The sequence below is a fragment of the Perna viridis genome, chromosome 3 (assembly GCF_037379345.1).
Source record: "Perna viridis isolate PV_CMFRI_1.1 ecotype Kerala chromosome 3, ASM3737934v1, whole genome shotgun sequence".
Lineage (NCBI taxonomy): Eukaryota > Metazoa > Mollusca > Bivalvia > Mytilida > Mytilidae > Perna > Perna viridis.
This window is the reverse complement of record NC_142447.1, coordinates 44021580-44044547: the sequence shown is the minus strand read 5'-3', so window position 1 is coordinate 44044547 and position 22968 is coordinate 44021580. Positions and strand designations below refer to the sequence as shown.

The 22968-nt window shown below is 32.2% G+C and overlaps 1 protein-coding gene across 13 annotated transcripts in view; it reads right to left on the bottom strand.

Moving 5' to 3' along the window:
* Positions 1–4874: 4874 nt before the first annotated feature.
* The window catches only part of LOC148622395 (transient receptor potential cation channel subfamily M member-like 2), a 61479-nt gene continuing 43385 nt past the window's right edge, over positions 4875–22968 (bottom strand). For 2 of the 13 annotated variants that reach the window (XM_088572265.1, XM_088572266.1), the window contains exons 5-20: positions 19519–19587; positions 18883–18951; positions 18248–18316; positions 17694–17828; positions 17216–17284; positions 16595–16718; positions 16186–16323; positions 15602–15701; positions 13738–13969; positions 13435–13539; positions 12991–13134; positions 11723–12061; positions 11168–11363; positions 10280–10439; positions 9643–9824; positions 4875–6407 (exon numbers count right to left, since the gene is read on the bottom strand). In XM_088572265.1, the coding sequence (XP_088428391.1) occupies positions 6322–6407; positions 9643–9824; positions 10280–10439; positions 11168–11363; positions 11723–12061; positions 12991–13134; positions 13435–13539; positions 13738–13969; positions 15602–15701; positions 16186–16323; positions 16595–16718; positions 17216–17284; positions 17694–17828; positions 18248–18316; positions 18883–18951; positions 19519–19587 (2217 nt within the window). In that variant the 3' untranslated portion in view covers positions 4875–6321. Of the gene's footprint in view, positions 6408–9642; positions 9825–10279; positions 10440–11167; positions 11364–11722; positions 12062–12990; positions 13135–13434; positions 13540–13737; positions 13970–15601; positions 15702–16185; positions 16324–16594; positions 16719–17215; positions 17285–17693; positions 17829–18247; positions 18317–18724; positions 18829–18882; positions 18952–19518; positions 19588–19995; positions 20283–22611; positions 22937–22968 lie in introns of those variants that run through there. The other 11 variants (XM_088572275.1, XM_088572276.1, XM_088572277.1 and 8 more) reach the window with 11 other exon arrangements.

Here is a 22968-nt window from a genome sequence, read left to right as displayed (position 1 = left end):
ACTGCAACTCCAACTCCTTTTTATTAGATCTTGGAATATGGCAGATGTGGTATCCATTAGGAATTAATTCTGATATTACACTTTTGTCTACATTTGAACCTAGCCAAGTTTCAGTAAGGGCTAGAATGTCAACTTTGTTGGAAAGAATAAAAGTCTTTTATTGAAGTAACTTTATTTTTAAGTGATCGAGGGTTAATGTTTCATAGTATATCGGCCACTCTTCATCGCTAGCGTATGTATAAGGGAAATCAAGACAATTAGGATTTGAATATTAATAATACTAATAAAAAAGAACGCAATCCAAAGACGACAAAACAAAGAAAATAGACACATATAACAAAGTACATGAAATGCGTATATAAACGAAAGTAAATGAGCAACCTTTTTCATTTTTATTCCAAACTGATAATTATTTTGGTATTTTAAGTTTGATGGTCGTCATCATTAATTCGTGGATCGTTACGGTGTATCAATCTGCACAATGAAATCTGATTTATTCAACGGGTCATGTTTTCCTTTCCTCGTTTGTCTACCCCGGACTTGACTTTTTATGAGCAACTCGGCGGGTGTTTCTAGAAAAACAGAGGACGCTTACCCTACCAGCACACCTGGTCCATGCTCCCAATTTTTAGTGGAGTCCGAGTTGCTCATTTGCTTTTGTTAGTTTGTATATATGATTTTAGTTACTTCATGTTCTTTGTTGTGTATGTCTGTTTTCCATGTCTGGTCTTTGTCCCTGGATTACATTCTTTTTATTACCGCTATAACCTTGGTTCTCTTGATTACTATTTGACATATTATAATATTCTGAATGCAGGTATATTTGGATCATGTTTTATCTTTATCTAAGTGCATATCAAAACTTAAATTTGCTTGAATATCATTTCATTTACAAATTTCATCATAAACATTTTTTTCATAAAATAAAAATGGAATGCAAATTCATATAACACACAGACATCATCTTCCATCCGTACATAGACCTACGTATATGACGGAGGTTGCCACGAGAAACTATCACGACCTACGAAGAATATCACGTGACATTCTGAAGCTGTTTTAAAAAGCGGATAACGAGTTTGATAATCAAATTTGAAGACGAAGTGATTAAACATGAATCACACATTTTTTCATTTTGTACACATAGAAAAATGTTTTCTTTATTTATCAATAAAAAGAAATCATATATTTTCTTGTAGGCCAACGAAAAAGACGTACGTTTGTGGTGTCTAAATATAATACGAGCATGGTTTGAACAGCTTTTGTGTAGTTAAGCTTACGTTTACAGAGTATAGAAAGTGAAACAAGTACAACAGTAATGGGTTGGGTTTTTTAATAGATGTGGTACTCTTGCAAATAAGATAGTTATCCACCAAATGCCAGGCAACAAACAGTAAAACTTCTACAGGTTAGCCCACGGTCTTCAATGATGGACAAAATCTAAACTATAAAGCAAGCTGTAAAGGGTCCAAAATACATTATATGAAACTATTCATAAAAGACAAAGATCGACTTAATCTATACAAAAAAAACCTAAAACGACTAATTTTGAACATAAAATCAACGATAACCACTTGACTACACATAAAGTATTTGGCGGTGTTTGGCATATTATGTTATGGAAAAGAGAAATATACATTTCTTATGTTCATATTGATAAAAAAAAAGAAGGCGATTTATTTGGACATCTGATGACATACATGTATCATGAGTCGCGTGGTAGCACTCATCAATACTCTACTATACATTTGACAACATGGATCTGACAATATATATGAATTGCATGTAGTTCTCATTGTCAGCCAAGTCATGTTCTGGTGTACAGGGAGTAAAATTTGGGAAAATGTTTCATCATTCTATTTTGATAGTTCACAATACAATTGCAATTTAAAGTTTTCAATCACTAAATTCCATAATAGCTCTCGAAGATTAATTGTTGAAAGCAAAAATACAAAAAATTCATTGCACAACCTGCAATATTTCCTAGTAGTAATTGGCATAACGGTCATGTTGGGAAGGTAAGAATGTTCAATTTAAGCACAAGAGTTTGCCTGTTTCCAAAAGTTTGTCATTGAAATTGTTTTACAAATGTTACTTAAGCATATATAGTCAACATCGTCATTAATCCGTTTTCTATAATTATTCAATTGCTGACTATAAACAGCATTAATCACAATAGATTTACACCTAGATCGAAAGATATCAGACTTAATATATTACGTCAGATATGCACACAAATTGTATTAGTATTCAAACTCTCGCAAATGTCTGACCTGGAAGTGAATTTCAAATCTAGAAATGCACTTTACAATAACGTGTTGAAATATTGCAAAGAAGGAGCTTTTCCCATTCTTATAGACATCGGTAATTCTCTTTCTCGATTTTAGTGGGGATTCTTATTATCAAAGGGCGTGAGACAAGGCAGTGTTTTGTCATACATATTATACTTAATTTTCGTGAATGATATAGTTTGTGAAATTCAGTTTCATAATAAATTATAGGTATATTTAACATAATTTGCTCATCTTCTGTTGTAGCTGATGACAAAACATATGTGCATTTGTCTACCGCGGACTTGACTTTTTATTAGCAACTCGGTGGGTGTTTCTAGAAAAACAGAGGACGCTTACCCTACTGGTGCAACTGGTCCATGCTCCCAGGTTTTCGTGGAGTCCGAGTTGCTCATTTGCTTTCGTTACTTTGTGTGATTTTAGTTACTTCATGCTCTTTGTTGTGTATGCCTATTTTCCATGTCTGATCTTTGTCTGTGGATTACATTCCTTTGATTTCCGCTATAACCTTGGTTCCCTTGATTATTCTTGCAACAGCCCTGATGTCTTTTCAACGAATTCTAGATATAGCTTACCAATATTCGAAAACATGTTTGTTCCAGATTATGAGAACAAAACTAATATTTTCCAATCTTCAAAGCAATAAAGAGAACAGAACATTAAATTCTAATGGCTTATAAATGATGATGTCGTTACAGTAGTTGACAATTATATTCATATAGGTATTGAACAACCTAATTCCCAACTTAATTCGAGAAAGAGAATTTCCGATGCTTTTGAGAATTGAAAAAGCTCATTCTTTACATTAAAGATTTTTTCCTTCCGTACAGAGACAAGTGTATATGAAGGTAGTTGCAAACAGAAAACATTACGATAACCAGTTGACTACAGGTTTCTGGCTTTGGATAGGCACATACAGTATTTGTCAGCCAAAATACCTTACAGTTGATATTTACCCGTTTATACAAGTAGTACGTGGGATGAGACAACCCCCGTGCACCCCTCCCTACTCATCAACCAAATTTTCATGTATCCTTATACCTCCCATTTAAGAATATTTTTGTCGCCAAAAAATTTACTAAAGCATTTTTGTATTTTTTGGCTACTTTTTACACCTCGTTGAGGCAAAAATCCATTTTTTTTTAAGTATTTTGATTCTACGAACTTATTCCTTCTTCAAACTGAAGTAGACTAACATATGTATGTATCATTATGTAGCCCAATGTCTCAGCTTTACAATGGTACCAATACAGTCGCAGTTACAATTGGTGTTTTGGGAAAAAATGGTTTATTTGGTATTTTCTGTATAGTATTATCACAATTTATACTTCTTGGGTTCTTTTGATAAATTTTGTCAATTTTCGTGATCAGAATTTATCCAAAAATACAAAAAAAAGGATTTTCGAATTTTCCGTAAAAAGTCAAATAAATTCTGCTGTCAGCAAAGAATATAACAAAGACGCTGTACCTTTAGGAATAGGCGATAGCTATTGTTAGCTCATTAAATACAGAAGTCGGACCGGAGGAATATCTACTCTTCATTAATAGCGAAAATAGCTCAAGCCCCGGCCAGATTGGAGAACTTAACGACAATATACAATTGCAGGTTAGTGTAGTGTATAATGATGAGAACAAAATAAATCCTTGCCTAGAAGTGATCTGACATGGAAGGAATGCACAATAAAAAATTTAACGATGTCTTGGACGTCTAAAATACAACTCAAATAGCAAAAGAGGATTGAAAATGAGCAAAGTGTTTACATTATTAGAACCCCAGATGGCAATCAATGTCTTCCCTTTTACTTTCGTCCTGAACTCAATTCTAAAGACATTGAGAAAATGCTAGAATGCATTTACAGTTCAAAACACAATTATTTATTTCTTTTAAAAACAATTTATCTATTTTAATTTCAATAATCATCTTTATTTCAAATATATAAGTATATACAGCTGATGTTATTGGTATGCATGTCTCCACCATCCAAGAAATTTCTATGCCTATGAATATGAATATTCAACTATCTCTGCTGACTTAGTACTGATCATGCATGTTCTGTATTACTTACATTGGAACCTAGTACTCATCAAAAGTAAAAAAGAAATGCTGTGCTTGTTAATTCTTTATTCAGAATTAGCAATTCCCCTTTAATTGATACGTAAGAGCTCCAAAAGAAACCGTTTGGTTTCGAATTGTAATTCAATAGAACGAGTAATCAAGGAATCCATGATTCTAGCAGAAATCAAAAAATCAATAACCAAAATAATACGTAGAAAGCCACAAAAATAAAGTGGCCACTAAACCCTAAGAGCATGCACCAGATGCATTGTGAGGTTAAACGTCAAGCATTCACTAGAAATACCCGCAGAGTTATTCATTTTCTATTGTGATGAAACAAGAAATAAAAAGTAAAAAAGCATATTTAGAACAAAACCAAGATTACTGATCAAATAGTCAATATGTGGATGTAAAGAGAACATAACATATACAGTGACAAGAAGAAGGCTTCATTATACAGACATTTGCACTATGAAAAAGGGACTTCTAAACAAATACAGTATGCATGTTCTTACTTGTCATCACTATTTCTTTTTTTTTTTTTTTTTTTGCCTTTTTTTTTGTTTTTTGTTTTTGTTTTTGTTTTGTTTTTGTTTGTTTTGTTCTGTTTTGTTTTGTTTTTGTTTGTTTGGTTTTTTTTTTGTTTTGTTTTCCATTTTTTGTTATATTCCAAAAATCTGTAGTTCATTTATTTGAGAACAAAGTTGATTTTGATTAAAAAGAAAGTAAACCACTAATTCAAACTTCGTGTGCATATGCTTTCCATGAAATAATGTAAATATCCGACAGCAAAATGCAGGATATGTTACATTGTGAGGGCGTACTATGTTTGTTACTGTTCTCTAAATGAATATTATAAGGCTTGCATTACACAAAAAAAAAACATTTTAACTTATGTTTAACATTTTTCTCAATGTATTTCACGCCTTCTAAGATAAATTTTAGATTTACAGAAAGCAAATAAAAACAACAAGTTACTATGGTTGATGCTTTCAGTATAAAAAAATACATACAATACATATTGATCACAGCATGCCACACACAATAAAATACAGAAACAATAGGCTTAGGCAAAGACATCTAGTTCTAGTGTCCCAATAAGTAATATCTAAATAAATTGTTACATCTAATGATCTGTTCAATTATTCATAATTGAACGCGTAGTTTCAGATACAACCTGATCATGTGTTATGAAATCTGTAAGATAACGCCTGCTAAGCCAAGGCAAGCTTTTAGGGAACGGGTATAATCATGTACAATTTGCAGTTAATTATCACTCCAGGTAAGTAGTGGAATAGTATATAGTAAACATTGATAGTAGCGTGCGCTGTCGGTGCATATCATAACAAGCACTGTTCATGAAATAAAACAAACAAAAGAAAACAATAATTATCAATATCTTTACCTATTACATGTCTTGATAAAACATAAATTATTTTAATTATTTTCTATAAACTGCAGCTGTTTACATTGAACATGTAGCAATCTCTTAGTCATCTATTTGATATTTACTGGATTGCGAAATAATTTCATAGACAGTGGATAAATTCAGTAAAAGCAGACTGACCATTCAAAATAATGTTTATATAAGTGTATGCCCCGAATGAAAAAGAGGCCTGTTTGCAGGAGACAAATCTAACCATATAAAATGCAATCCAAACTAAAGAAATATGTCCGTTTGCAAAAATAAACCAATATAAGTTACATTTTTAAAAGAGCTATACTTCAGTGTATACACGACCTATTATGTTCACATCTCGTATGATCGTATTAGAAAATTATACATGAAAGAACTAGCAATATAGTGACATGACATGGTCTGATTCGTAATGCATAAATACAGTCATCAAAAATGTACAAATATCTAAAGATCTAAATAGCATATAACAATGGATTAGATGACAAAAAATGATTCAGATGCTTGTTCTGAATTTGTATATCACAGCTTTCCTTGATTCCATGGTATTTAACTGTTCATAATGTTTTTCCTGTACCACGAATACACTTGTTTGTACAAATGTCTTGAAGTGTTTTCATACGTTTAATTACCTGTTCGTCACCTAAAGTACAAAAACAAGAGAAATTATTATTAAATTATCAAAACACCTACAAACTGCACTACGAGGTCGTAGATAATGAAAGTGTTATTTTAATTGCAGTAAAATAATCTATGTATAGACCTATTCATTTAAAAAAGAAGATGGCCACATAATTTTTTTCTTACCAAATATATGTTGTAATTATCTTAACCTGCATACACTGGCATTGGAGTATTTTTTATTCTTTCCTCTTTATTTCCCGGACTTGAATTTTTATGAGTAAATCGGCGGTTGTTTCTAGAAAGGCAGAGGACCCTAAATCTACCTGTGCACCTGGTCCATGCTCCCAGTTTTTAGAGGAGTCCGATTAGCTTATTTACCTCCGTTATTTTGTATGTATTTAATTTGTTTTATGTTCTTTGTTGTGTTTGTCTTTTTCCATGTCTGGTCTTTGTCCCTTACCCTTTATTTACCCTCACAGTCACTAACCGTTAATTAATTTGTCATATTACTTTTTATAATCTACGATCAATCTGAGATCATCAAATTTTTTACACAAATAAAAAATACACTCGTTCATGCACATCAACTTACTACTACTACTAAGGGTTTTTTTTAACGTCCTTGACTACCCTGTTGGGTCTCGCAAGGACGAGCATCAACATCCAATGCTTAACATTAATAAATTATTACATGTATCATAACTCGTTGAGTGGTTACGAAGGGAGTTCCACTTTAATAAATTATCATGTAAAACCCTAAATCCTAAATGAATTTTCTACACGTAATTTGTTTATCATGTTTTTTGTTGTTTATGTTTTCTTTTTGCATAATTTAAATACCTTCGACAGTCCTTTAAATAGGATAAATGAAATATCATAATTATCATTATTTTTATTATCATTATGAACAATTTAACACAATAGGGCAATCAAGTGAACCAAGATCCGAGCGGAGGTAAAAGGAATGTAAAGGAAAGATAAAGACTAAACAGGGAAAACAGACGCATACAACAAAAAAACATGAACTAACCAAAATAACACTACAAAGAAATAAAAGTAAATGAGGGGTAGACGTCCTATGCTTTTCTAGAAACACTCACCTAGTTGTTTATAAAATGTTACGTCAGGGGTAGACGAAAGAAGAAATGATAACTATGACACGATGAACAATCTGTTCTCATGGTGAGGATCCACGAGTTCATGATGACAACCATAAAACTTTTGTAGTGATGACTTAACGAACGCTTATAGCAATATAGCCCTCTTTAAGACGCCTAATGGTAAGAAGTCTAGTAAGTCGTAGTTTCTACATTTTTTAAGAGCTCTGGCATAATGTATGATATGAAAAATCCATACGAAGGCACGGAAGGGGTGTTACAAAATAAAAGGAAAGCTAACATTACGAAATGAGAATTAATTTCGTTAGTTGTATAGTTTTATTATAAGTTGTCCTTTCTTTTTAACGATTTCTAAGTGTAAGACAGGATATGAAGCTTACATCTTACTCTCTAAACTTCTTTTGGTGTCGATGCGATGTAAACAAAATCCCGAAAACTGGGATTGTTCAAAGACAAAATGTTATCTATTTAGCAAAAATTAAGATCAAGGATCAGGCCAAACGTTGTCAGATCAGTTATAAAGTCAGCCTTAACATATTGAAAGAATAAGTCAGCGAGCAGAGGCACACATTTCTTCTCACTTGAATCTCTTCTTTTGAAAGAGTAATCAAGGGAACCAAGGTTATAGTGGTAATCAAAAGAATGTCATCCAGGGACAAAGACCAGACATGGAAAACAGACACACACAACAAAGAACATAAAGTAACTAAAATTATACCTACAAAGTAACAAAAGTAAATGAGCAACTCGGACTCCACTAAAAACTGGGAGCATGGCCTAGGTGCACAGATAGGGTAAGCGTTCTCTGTTTTTTTTCTAGAAACAACCGCCGAATTGCTCATAAAAAGTCAAGTCCGTGGTAGACAAACGAGGAAAGGAAAACCATGACCCGTTGAATAAATCAGTTTTCATGGTGCTGATGGATACATCATAACGATCCACGAGTTCATGATGACGACCATAAAACTTCTGTAGTGATGACTTCAATCTTGTAGCAACATAACCCTGTTCCAGAAGCCTATTTGGTAGACCTCTAGCGCGATACAAAACGTCTGCGTAGTTTCGGCAAGCTCTGGCATAAAGTATGAGTTGTGATATGAACACTCCATACGCAGGAGCCGAAGGGATGTTGCCACAGATGAAAGGAAAGTTGACAATTCTGAATGAAAAGTCGTCACGTTTGTCGTAAAGTTTGGTCAATAGTTTTCCTTTACCATCGATTTCTAAGTGTAGGTCAAGATATGAGGCCGACTTCACAGTGTCTGTAGTATCCTTTATCTCAAGTTCTTTTGGGTAGATGCGATGTATCAAATCCCCGAAATTAGGGTTGTTTAAAGATAATACGTCATCTATATAGCGGAAACTGAGATTGAAGGATCTAGCCAAACGATATTCTTTCTCTCTGATCAAATCAGCTATAAAGTCAGCCTCATAAGAGTGAAGAAATAGGTCAGCAAGTAAAGGAGCACAATTTATTCCCATTGAAATGCCGACCGTTTGTTGAAAAACACGTCCACCACACTGGACAAATATGTTGTCGATTAAAAATTCCAGCATTTTGTAAACATCTTCCTCTGTATATTTGGAAGATGATTTGGAATTATTTCTTACAAAGTATGAGGAATCTCTTTGAACAAAAAACACAGTGCAAACATGTTGATAAAAAAATCCAGCTTTCTCAGTTCATTTAGAAGATGATTGGGAATCACTTTTTTACCAAGTATTGAGATTCTCTACCAAGTACTAGGTATTTGTTTAAAGGTTGTCCATTATTTTAGGAATAACAACGATATGTAATGCTTTTGAGTCGGGATTTCAATTGAATATGGGGAATAGCAATATAAAGGGTTAAACAAATCAAAGGTTTAGATTCAATTGTATTCCGATAATGGTTTTCAGAAGATCCTCCGAATGTTTCACAATCAAAATTGAATTGATACCATTACAGGAGTAACAAGTGTCATGGTAAATCTGAAAAACCTCTTTGTTAGTTGTAGGTTTCATGGAGTGATTTCCTTCTGAAACTACTTCAGCTATCAACCTTAATTTTCATCTTTTTATATTTTACCACGATCTTTACGCATGCAAATTGTAAGAGAAAATGTCATAAAAGCTATCTCAGTATCCATGTTTTACCTTTTGGGGATTTTTTGCAACATAACGCATTGCACTTCTTAATACATTTGTTGATTAGGATAACAGGTCTGATAACAAGGTTTAGAGGCGCTGGGACTCTGGTTCGGTAATCCATAATTACTGCATAACGCCAATATCTCCATAATTTCTCAGAATTTGCTTGAACCTTCTCAAAACGGTAGCTAAAAATCAAAAGGAGAGTTGAAAGTACTTTATGTTCTTGTTCATAATTTCCTCTATTATTAATTGTTAACGAGTCTGTCAATTCTTCAAAAGTCATCTAAAGTGTATGAGTTATAATGAAGTGTATGCTTATTACATAATGTTTTTTTTTGTGTCATCAATGTATGGTATATATTATAATCGAAAAATATTTTTCACTTGATTAAGAACATATTTTTTTCTTATTATATCCCCCTCAGATTTATTTCTTACTTATATCCTCCTTCAATAGTCATTTTGCTATTTTGAATTTTGAAAGAATATCACTCTCATCGTAGTGATAAATGTCGGAGGTATCTTTGATTGAAATATGACTCATATAAAGGAAGTCATTTATGTTATAATCCCATCACATGACATTTGCTGAATAAAATATAAATAGAAAAAATAAAGGACAGTCACATCGAAATATTACCTGAACAAAGCAATGACAAGATTCACTAAAAGAAGGTTAGATATCAGAAGGTATAACGCAGCAATGACTAAAAGTACCCAGTCATATTCATTGCAACGCTCAACATCCGGGTTACTTTCCCATTCTGATTGAATGGTGGTACAAGGTGTTGTACTGTTTGCTGTAATTAAAAGTAAATGAAGAAAATTGCAAAACAAAATAATAGAATATATTGATTTTTTTCATTTGTACTTCGAACAACGGATTGTTAAGCTTTCAAGACAGATTGACAGAGACAGATAATTATCAGTTTCATAGAATTGAGAAGGCCTTCGATAGTATCCACAGAGAAAGATCTTAAGACACTATATAATACAGTCTAAGATAGTTGATATAATTAAAGCTGCCTACTCTGAGTTCAGAAATATGATTCGCAAACCATTAGATACAAGTTTCCATGTGGTCTTTAAAGACAGGGTTATGTGATGTCATCCCTTCATTTTATAACAGCTTTAAACACGATTAACCCCGAGTGGAAAAACACAGGGGTCTGATGGATGACATTCCTCACTATCAAATCTTGAAATACACAAGGAGAGCAAGACATCAAAACTAAAGTATAATGCCAGATATATTGGCCTGAAGATCAACGTGAAAGAAAACTGAGGTTATGTTAGTCAATATGAAACAACCAAATGGTGAATCTTTAACCTGTTTAATCTGTATTTTAATTAATTGCATGTTCTACTGAAATTATTTGTTTGATCTTTTTTATTGTTGGGATGATATACCTGCTGATATTTGCTGTTTGTTATCCAGGAATAAAATATCACATTATAAACTCCCGCCCTTATGATTGTTTCTTTGATATAAAAGAAACACTTTACCGCTAATATTTAATACGCTTACCTTGAAACTCTTCAAGGAATAGTTCTCCGTATATTTGCCAGTATGGAATATAAATAATTTTCCAAATCCTCCAATATGTCCAATCTTTACGGTTCCACATATCATAATGAGATGGATACATATTTGCATGGTAGAGAACACCGACACCAACCATAAATACAAACAGTATCCCGATGAAACGGAACAAATCTTTCAGCTAAAAACACATGAGCATTTTCTTCAAATCTGAACTTTCGCGTATTATGTAGCATAAATTTACAATATGCATCAAATTACTAAGTCGGTCTAGGTCATTATGAAAGTGGGAGGCTACGAATATACTGATTTTGACCTGTAAGAATTCGAATAAGTAATGTATTTCGAGTATATTCATAGCTCATATGTTATATGGGCTCGATGTGAACTTCAGAAAACTACATCACGCGTAGATAACCATAAATCGGACACACGCATATAATATTTTACTATAAAAAGGAAATATATTTTTTATTTAACCTATCAATCTAATCAGCGTACACTGATAACAAGAAGTTAGTATATTATTTATTTAAATACCATTTCTTTGATCATGATGATTTTAGGACCAAGTTTTCTTGACATCAGTATGGCATGTAAAAGCTTCATGTACATCGTAAACAGACTTAGACTGTAAAAGCGTCTCGCTAATTTTGCGCCAACAACATAGCCACCAGATCCACTACTGTCACTGGTTTTGATGAATCGTATTAATATCGCCGTAATTGTAACGAGATAAAAAAAAACATCCAAAGCATTCCAGAAATCATAGAGATATCTTTTAAGCCTGTATGTTAAAGTTTGGCTCAGTGCTTCTTTTCCGTCTTCTTCCTTCGTGGAAAAATGATGTACTGATCTCTCATTATTCCAGGAAAAAATCTGTTTATAAAAATATGCACTGCAAGTGATTATAATAGGATACTGACATTGAAAAATATCATGAAATGTTCTAGCACGACACTTACAATGCAAACAAACGTATGAGATCGACATAATAGCACAGAAGTAATGTACTCTTATTTTGAATAAACTTCGACCACATGACATGTATATTAATTAGGCAGACACAACAACCGTTTCACATATTGCCTCAATATTATCAGAAATTCGGTCAGCTAGGTAAAAGTAATTTTCTTATAAATTGTTTTGATGTTTGTCTTATCTCACCAAGTCGTAAGTAACGTATTGTTAGCTTTTGAGGAACATTAAATTGTAACAACAACCTAGGTCAAAGTAAGTTGTTTTGTTTCAAGGCTTTACTACAAATACAATGGATTTAAGACTATTAATTCCAGAGTTTCAGAAAATTAATCACACTTTAGATCAAAGTATTCTACCATGTTCAATCGAAGTTCATGAAACCTTACGAATAAAATTTCAGCCATTATATTCCTTCAAATTCGAATACTAACTAGAGATTTGTCGTGCATTGTCCCTTGTTATGTTGTATTAACATATAATGTACTTTGAAATAAAATGTTCGAAATGTCCAACTGCCTTGGTATGATTAAAAATAATATTTGGCAGGCTAGAATTCCCTTACAGTTGTCGGCAAATGAGGTTGGTAATTTATTTCAGTTGTTTTTGTTCAATTATCTAATAGATATAATGACTTTAAACCAATATGTTAAAAAAATCATAAATTTTATTTTGGAGTGTATGAAAAATATTACCATTTTGTATACTATTTCTTTCTTCGTGAATGTCAGTTCATTGAGAATATTGATAAAAGTTGCTCTCGTAATCTTTTATTATTATTATCACTCGATCAAACATTTATTTTGTTCTCCAGACAAGTAAGTACTTACTCCTCGGTATTCTTCTATGATATCACCAACTAACCAAACGTATATTAGCCATTCATAAACCTTGATTGACTGGAAATCCTCAAAATCAGAAAGTTCAATCAACAAGAATGCGCTGTAGCACACTAGTGCACCAATAAAGAGAATCTAAAACATGAGACGTGCAAACATGTTTTATAAATTCTAATTATGTAATTATATTTTATGACAGACAAAAATGATACTTGGGCTATTTAGACTATTGTCCATGTTCTGAGTGCAATTGAATACTTCATACTAATAGCAGTTGAAGATTATATCAGTATCTCAAGTTCCAAGTTGATTGCAAATAATTTACATAATGCATACATTAAGCAACTAAAACGTGAATTTCGAGAATAGAGAATAAAGCTATTGCATGTATCCATCTTCATAATGGTTGAAGTTTGACTTGTTAATGTTACTTACATAGTGAACTAGAAACCGAGTAAGCGGTGCATAAAGGAACTTCGGTAGCATGATTGATTTCTCGTCTTTTTTGCCGATTTTTTTACAACCACAAAAAAAACCATTCTGTAAAGATATTATCATGAAACATATAAGACGGACACTGTTAAAATAGTTATATGTTTTCTTTATACAAGTATCATTTGTTTTTTTAACATGTACACCCATTATTAAACAAAACTAATTACGCAATATAAACAATAAAATTCAAGGAGACAATTTTAATCCCTTTATTTGCAGTAGCTAAAAACTGGTGACACTTACCATCCAAAAGTCGCCTAAAGTTGCCCCAATTCTTTTGTACCAAATTTTATTGAGACACCTTTGTGCACAACTATGGGCGATAAAATCCAACATACTGTTGTCGTATGCACATTCTAATGGACTAACTTTAATATCCCAAACTGTAAAATCTGCCATCATCATATCCATTGCAACTTCTGGATCATCTTTATATAAAATTGTCTGAAGATCTAATGATCTTTGCTCAAATATTCTAGAACAGTTATGATTTAATGTTTTAAAATTATATAACATTTACATTATATAGCATAGATTGTATCGTTGTACCGGGAAAGTATGAAGTAGTAAGTTTAATTCATCATTGTTTATTACCGAATAACACAAACAAAATAAACTATTTCCAACACCAAAACACGTTTACTGAATATTATTCGTGACGTCTGGTGGGATTGAAGCCAGTTACATGTATACAAATTAATAGTTCTACATTTCAGTGTAAGTCAGACCTTTGGAAAGTTTATCAGTGTGACTTGTTAAATTAGGTGCATACAATTTCTGCAACCATATTCAAAATGAGGACACTGCTCTTGTCGACCGATACACCAAATTGCAATATCGAAAAATCATACAAACGATTTATAACTGAAAAAACAACTCAGTGATTTCAAATTCCAAAGACATGATCAAAACATGAATATGAGACGAGAAACAGAAATTACCTTAACACAATGCTGACAACAAAATTAAATATACTATTCAATATAACTGAAGACAAGGAAAACAAATCACCAAATCAAAAATAGATTAAAGCACTTGAAATATGAAATCATCCAACAAAACCGGTAGTGACATCAGGTGCCCCAGAATGGTAAGCATTTCCTGTTTCTCCAGTTACACCATCACTGATATTCCAAGTCAAATATAGTCAGTGTCAAATTTGGTAGACTGTCTATCCATTCAACAAGTCGTGACATAAAACTGAATACTTCTTGTTCGGTCTGTGAAGTAAACATTTCGTTGAAGACCAAAAAATTCTATAGCGATAACATACACAATGACTGAACCCCTGTCTTAGAAGCTTATTTGACAGTATCAAAGTACAAATCATAGGAATTAATCAAATGTATACTCCTAGGGCTGGACATTGTCAGTAAGAAAAGAATATTTATAATTGTAAAGTCAAAATTATCGCGGTTAAAATCATGACCTCACGAATTATACCCACTATTAAAAAGGATTAATGTCTTCTAGTTTCCTGCATGGAAAAAAGGAACAGATCTGGTGAAATTCAACAAATACTGCATCGTATAACCTTTTTAAAGATAGAAAATACTTACAGAGATTACCAAAAGATCTTCAATAAGTGTAAGCACTCATTTAAGTAAGCCCTGAAAGGCCCCGACAAGAAAAGTAATAAAATCCACGGTAACAGAAAAATGACACTTCTTCAAAATAAAATATAAAGTAAATTAACGAAACGAAGACACATTGATGACCAACGTTGTCAAACATTATTGCCTTTATATGAGAATTTTAAAGTTGTATAATTCCAGTTCTTTGGTCGTAATTCACAATATTTGGTACAATTGTAAAGTAACCAATATGACTCTGTCGAACAGCATAGCTATGTATTAACCTGTGACAAGAGTAGCACAGAAATATAGCCTTAAAGTCGTCAGTCTTGAAGTTCTACAATACTCATTTATAATTGACAAGCTATTCACTATTTCTGGATAGTTTTTGAATTAAATTAGTACAGCATATCAGTAAAGAAACTTCCTCTGTTTTTATCAAATATTATGTAACAGCCAAATTATGACAAACTAAAATATATTCATCTGAACCTTAATTGATATGAGTTTTCTTTAAATAAAATACAGTTTACTCAGAGTGCTCCTTAATTGAGTTGTACAAAATTTGATCTTTTCCAGTCTTTGCTTTTGCTGCCATTCTCTTAAGAACACAACTTGCCAACACTGCTGTCTCTAGAAAACAATTTATAAAATAAAATAATATTACAAAAAAGAAATTAAAATCGTCCAGTTTTCGTTTCGCTTGTTTTCCTGCATAGAAAAAGGAACAAACCTGGTAAAAAGCAACAAATGTACCATCGTACTGCTGTCTCTAGAAAACAATTAATAAAGAAAATATTTGTTTTAGTTTGTTTATTAACAAAATAAAAAACATCTACGTTTTCCTAAAGGATTTAGGAATATTATTGACATTTCTTATTAATTATGCAAATATATCGAAAACAAAAATTAAATATGGCATTTCGCAGGTAATACTAGATTCGTGTTAATAAGAAAATGTTCTTACATCGATACGGTCTAACATGACTGCAGAAGATCAATTGTTACGTAAAAAGATTTTACGGATGACATTGTTATCGACGCATTTGAACTTTCTACATAATGTTTAGAAAGTTATAAAATTTGTTTTTGAACATCCTTTTCCATAGATGCTCACCTAGTTGGTTTGGACATTTTGACCAAAACAAAGTAGCAAGTTCTCTTCTGTCACAAAATATTGCCCAAATCAGCAGATCATGGTATATTTCTTGATCTTGTTCGTCTTTACTTTTGAAGTCATCTTCTTTATACGTCTCTAAAGAGTGATGGATATAACAACTGAATGACATGGGGTATAAAGTAAATATATCTGTCATCCAAATTCGTTTTTGAACATAAATTATCAATTATATAAAGTACTTTATATATTTGTAAAGTCTTGCGTTTTGTCTGGTCTTTTGAAAAATGAAAGCTTTACATGCAATATTTGTTTATCAAAATTAATTAATATATTGTTTTATACGTTTTCTTATTAACCTAAATTATACTATTTGTCAGTTTGATATTAGTATTATGAATTAACAAACTTTTGGGATAATGTAAAAACTTTTGACACAGCTGACGTCCCGCTTGGATTCGTTTTTGAAAGTTTTTTGTGATATTTTTTTTTCGTTCTTTCAAAAGCCTTTTTGTACATTCTTGTGATGCGCTCTGAAAAAAAACAGTAATCAAATTAGCTTAAACGAAAACTGTTGTATGTGTTTGAAACCTTGACAGAAGAATTACAATAACCTATTTTTTATAAAAAAAAAAAAAATAATAATTATACTCTATTCGTTTAATTTTAATAATATATTTGCACACTGCATTGTTTAAACAAAAATAAAGTACTTGAACTTATATAGTTGCATGGTAAAAATAATAAAGAGGGAAACATGTGGGAAGCTTATATAAAGATGTATATTAAATCAACGACTTCTAATTGAAAAGAAAATGAAGCCCTAGTTGCAGTAAAGTGTATGTCATTTATAATGAAAAACCATAGTTAACGTAATAAACATGTGTTGTGAAAAATAAAAGATAGTTTGACTGCTTTTTGTCTTCAAACAATGTAAACATGTAACAGTAGTAATATATTCGAGATCATTTCTTAATAGTAGTTAACTTTGCATACAAATCTTGTAGGTACTAAAATCAGAATAAGGTACCTGTAAGATTGACCACATGTGCTGACAATCCCCTTCTGTCTGTTCATCGATGCAAGCACATCTTAATACCTGAAGGAAAAATATACTAACATGTATACATACAAACGTGCTCTTATAAGTGTACATAATATTGTGTATTTATAAATGTAAATAATGATGTGTACTTTGAAGCGTGCATAATACTGAGCGCGTACAAGTGTACATAATAATGTGTACTTACAAATGTACATAATACTGTGCACTGAGTAATAATTAAACTTCTTTTTTTTTCAAAATGTAATAAAAACGTACATTTGAAGTACATTTGTATATCGATTCAATCCTAAAATTAAGTAAGACATGTATTGTTCGTAAGTTTAGATAAATCAACCGATTTGTTTATTTTGTCTGCACATTTCATACACAATACCATAAATAGGTCAAGCAAAAGATGGACACTGAAAAACATTATTGAAAAATCAATAAAACATAAGCTTACTTTAATGTAGATATATGGAAACTGCTCTTTATCAAATTGAACGTTCTCTTCCTGAAGTAAAACCGTAACGTAATCAACTCTGTCAGCGACAAGGGCTTGTTTCAGAAGAATCTGGAAGTTCTTTAATTTACAGATCTAGGAAAGAAAAAGAAGAAAAAATAAGGTTATATACACGTACCAACCCATTGTTCAGTTGTTTAATCGTGTCATAGTTTTCAACTGAAATCAATGTGAGCTAAACTCAATTATTATTAAGGTTCTATATTATAAACAAAAAATGGTGAGGTTTGAAGAATAAGATAATGTTACGTTAGTCATGCACAAATTGTAAATACAAATCATTACATGTTGTAAAAATGACAAAAATGTCCATGTTTTTCAAATTAAATATGTAACCTGGTGCTTGATCTTGGGCTTTGTAATTTCAATTTCCTGAATAAACTGATAAGCAATATAGAAATAAAGAGGCAGTGATGCTGGCGTTAGCGACTTCTGGTATTATATAAATAATTTTGCATACAAATCTTGTAGGTACTTAAATCAGAATAAGGTACCTGTAAGATTGACCGCATGTGCTGACAATCCCCTTCTGTCTGTTCATCGATACAAGCACATCTTAATACCTGAAGGAAAAATATACTAACATGTATACATACAAACGTGTTCTTATAAGTGTACATAATATTGTGTATTTATAAATGTAAATAATGATGTGTACTTTGAAGCGTGCATAATACTGAGCACTTATAAGTGTACATAATAATGTGTACTTACAAATATACATAATACTGTGCACTGAGTAATAATTAAACTTCTTTTTTTTCAAAATGTAATAAAAACGTCATAGTTTTCAATTGAAATCAGTGTGAGCTAAACTCAATTAATATTAAGGTTCTATATTATAAACAAAAAATGGTGAGGTTTAAAGAATAAGATAATGTTACGTTAGTCATGCACAAATTGTAAATACAAATCATTACATGTTGTAAAAATGACAAAAATGTCCATGTTTTTCAAATTAAATATGTAACCTGGTGCTTGATCTTGGGCTTTGTAGTTTCAATTTCCTGAATAAACTGATAAGCAATATAGAAATAAAGAGGCAGTGATGCTGGCGTTAGCGACTTCTGGTATTATATAAATAATTTTGCATACAAATCTTGTAGGTACTTAAATCAGAATAAGGTACCTGTAAGATTGACCGCATGTGCTGACAATCCCCTTCTGTCTGTTCATCGATACAAGCACATCTTAATACCTGAAGGAAAAATATACTAACATGTATACATACAAACGTGTTCTTATAAGTGTACATAATATTGTGTATTTATAAATGTAAATAATGATGTGTACTTTGAAGCGTGCATAATACTGAGCACTTATAAGTGTACATAATAATGTGTACTTACAAATATACATAATACTGTGCACTGAGTAATAATTAAACTTCTTTTTTTTTCAAAATGTAATAAAAACGTCATAGTTTTCAATTGAAATCAGTGTGAGCTAAACTCAATTAATATTAAGGTTCTATATTATAAACAAAAAATGGTGAGGTTTAAAGAATAAGATAATGTTATGTTAGTCATGCACAAATTGTAAATACAAATCATTACATGTTGTAAAAATGACAAAAATGTCCATGTTTTTCAAATTAAATATGTAACCTGGTGCTTGATCTTGGGCTTTGTAGTTTCAATTTCCTGAATAAACTGATAAGCAATATAGAAATAAAGAGGCAGTGATGCTGGCGTTGGCGACTTCTAGTATTATATAAATAACTTTGCATACAAATCTTGTAGGTACTAAAATCAGAATAAGGTACCTGTAAGATTGACTGCATGTGCTGACAATCCCCTTCTGTCTGTTCATCGATACAAGCACATCTTAATACCTGAAGGAAAAATATACTAACATGTATACATACAAACGTGTTCTTATAAGTGTACATAATATTGTGTATTTATAAATGTAAATAATGATGTGTACCTTGAAGCGTGCATAATACTGAGCACTTACAAGTGTACATAATAATGTGTACTTACAAATGTACATAATACTGTGCACTGAGTAATAATTAAACTTCTTTTTCTTCAAAATGTAATAAAAACGTCATAGTTTTCAATTGAAATCAGTGTGAGCTAAACTCAATTACTATTAAGGTTCTATATTATAAACAAAAAATGGTGAGGTTTAAAGAATAAGATAATGTTACGTTAGTCATGCATAAATTGTAAATACAAATCATTACATGTTGTAAAAATGACAAAAATGTCCATGTTTTTCAAATTAAATATGTAACCTGGTGCTTGATCCTGGGCTTTGTAATTTTAATTTCCTGAATAAACTGATAAGCAATATAGAAATAAAGAGGCAGTGATGCTGGCGTTAGCTGGTATTCCTCCATAAACTCGCTGACTTCTCCTCTAACTTCAGCATTATGTAATGTGACTGAAGAAGGGTGTATACTGTTTAATCGACCTCTTCCATTCGCAGTCTGAGAAGAACTTCCTCTTGACACATTGTTGGGAGGTACCAACTTCGACACATTTTCTGTTCGATAATCTGTATCATCGTTAATTTCTTCATCTAAATAGAATTAGTTCATGTGTGTCTTTAATTGCTATGCATATATAACACAAAATAATGTGTCATGACCATTTGATTTCAATAATAAAATAATTATCGGTAAAAAAGATAATTTTGTTCATGTGCACCTATTTATTTCTTAGTGCATATTATGGAAGAAACTAACTTGAGAAATGATTGATTGATTGTTGGGGTTTAACATCCGAGCAGCAATATTTCAGCTATATTCAGACAATGAACAAGAAATGGATGATAAAATGAAGATGAAATGATGATGAAATGAAAAAAAAAGAGATAGGACACAGGGATAATAGGGTCGAAAAATTTTGATTGCCACTATAAAAGGGAAGGGATGGGTAATGTCGGGAAATTTAGCCTCCTGTGGTGGAGTGCAAAGGTTCCTACTCCTATCGAATACCACAGCAAGGTCCTTTAACGTGCGAGGAACGTGACATCTTTCCCAACACGGTGCACCACTATGCTTTGCTGTAAGGTTTTTCGTATTATAGCCTGACAACCCCAGCATGTAAGACGCCAGGGGTACCCCATTCCACCACCTGGGGCACACATCCCAGTTGCTCTGTTGAAAGAGCGCCTAGCCCCGGCTATGTTTCTGAGCACTATTTAGTCGCCTATTACGACAAGCTTAGCGCTGCTGCAGGCCTATTATTTTAACATCCGGACCTGCACGGGGCACTTGAGAAATGAAGGATGATTACAAAATTACCGAACTGATGAATATTAGGCAGTAATAATAATGAATAGTCAGAAGAAAGGTTTGTTTAACAAATGCAAATATCAGGGTAAAAAACGGAAAGTTGGAAAACCACCGAAATAATCCTTGCGGACTTCGTACAGGCATTTAAAAATGAAAGTAGGCTAAACCAGGATTTCTAAGCATCCAGCTTCCATTACTTCATTATTTGAGGTAAATTTCAAAATCATTTACGCAGCATAAAGTTACCTGCAGTCAAAATCGGTAAATTCAGGTTTAAAAACAGAACAGACTATATGAACAATGAATAATGGAAAAAAGGACTAAATACAGTAAAAAATTGTACATTAAGGCTACGAGTTTCAAAGAAGAAAGTTTGGTAAAGACCACTTTCGGCCTCATAATTTAGGCATTTTTTAAAATGTTATTAAAGCTGATTTCCAGCTGATAACAAGAGTAGTTATGATTCATTGTTTTAAATACAACGTGACTCTTATAATACTCATAATATATTTTTTTATACTGTTGCAGGTCTTGGAATGATCATATTTATAATTTGCAATATTACAATTTTCAAAATGATTAAAACAATGAGGCCTCATTCTTTGTATAAATGAGTGAAATACAAGCATTATGTATTTGTGGATAAGAAATAAGAAGGGACTTTAGGATGCATGGTCAATATTTTTAAGGATCTTTTGATTTGGAAAAGGAATTAGGAACTAATATGGGGTAGGCATTGCCTAAATCAGCGAGTACCGTGAGCTTTACCATACATGTACCGTCTGTGCGAGACTCGTAAAAATAATAAAGGATATTGCAAAAAGGGGGTCGACCCGGATGAGAATTTTCGCTTCGCAAGTGCAATATTTTTATTTATATTTAAGCAGCAAGCAAAATCAATATTTCTATTTGAAAATCTCTCTTGTTACCTAATGGAGGAGGAGATTTTTTTCAATGAATAAATAACTTGAACAGTCCCCCTTAACCCCATACCCCCTTTTCCCTCGCTCTCAAAATGGTCAATAATTTTACAGCACTTCGCAATACTTTACATTTTTTATCCCTTAAGGGCATCTCTAGCGAGATCCATTTCAGTTTCAATCTGTGCAGATACCGGAACTATTACAGTTCTCCACGGATGGCGGGAATAAATTTTATGTGGCGTGAACAAAATACAGACGACAGCTGCAAATTCCAAACAAGACAATGATTGCCTTTCCCATCTTAGAAAAGCTATGCTGCGATTTTGATAATATACGCAAAGTTATATTTTCTTCCGAGGCGGGTTAGGTTCTTGACAACAGGAACAGCGGAGTTACACGTACGTACATCCACGTGTTTCCCGAAGTTTTTATAAACATTGTATTCACTTCTTTAAATAAGTAAACAAATTAGAAAAAGAATTCAAAACTATCGGAAAAGATGAAATTATTTTACCTGAAACGTAATTTTAATCTATATTTTTTTATTTGTTTGATTGAAGGAAATGATGAGTTTTCTCCGTAAGGATAGTCACTTTTTGTTACTTCCGGGACATGACGTTTTTTCGTTAGTATATTGGGGAACCTTAAGGGAAATTTAGAAAGTACAGGTAATAACCGTAGAGCTTACACCGCTACGTGGCGCTCACTGTTAACTTTAGTTGGTGAATACTAGTACCAGTGCTGTTCAAAGGCTATTAGTAAATTACAGTTGAACTAGGATGAGGCAACAACAACAAAGCAAGTCACGCAAGGCCTACATTTTATGAAAGACACAGAAACTGCTATCACTAGAGGTCAATATCGTTATATATCCTGCTGAATAGAAAATGCATTTATTGTAATAAATTTATCGTTCATTTTTAAATTGTTTATTCTGCATGCATATGCCTATAGAATACACAGGAACATAATATTTAAAACCGAGAGCCACGTTATCAAACGGACCACTCGCCACACTTGTTACAATCAATATATATATATATAT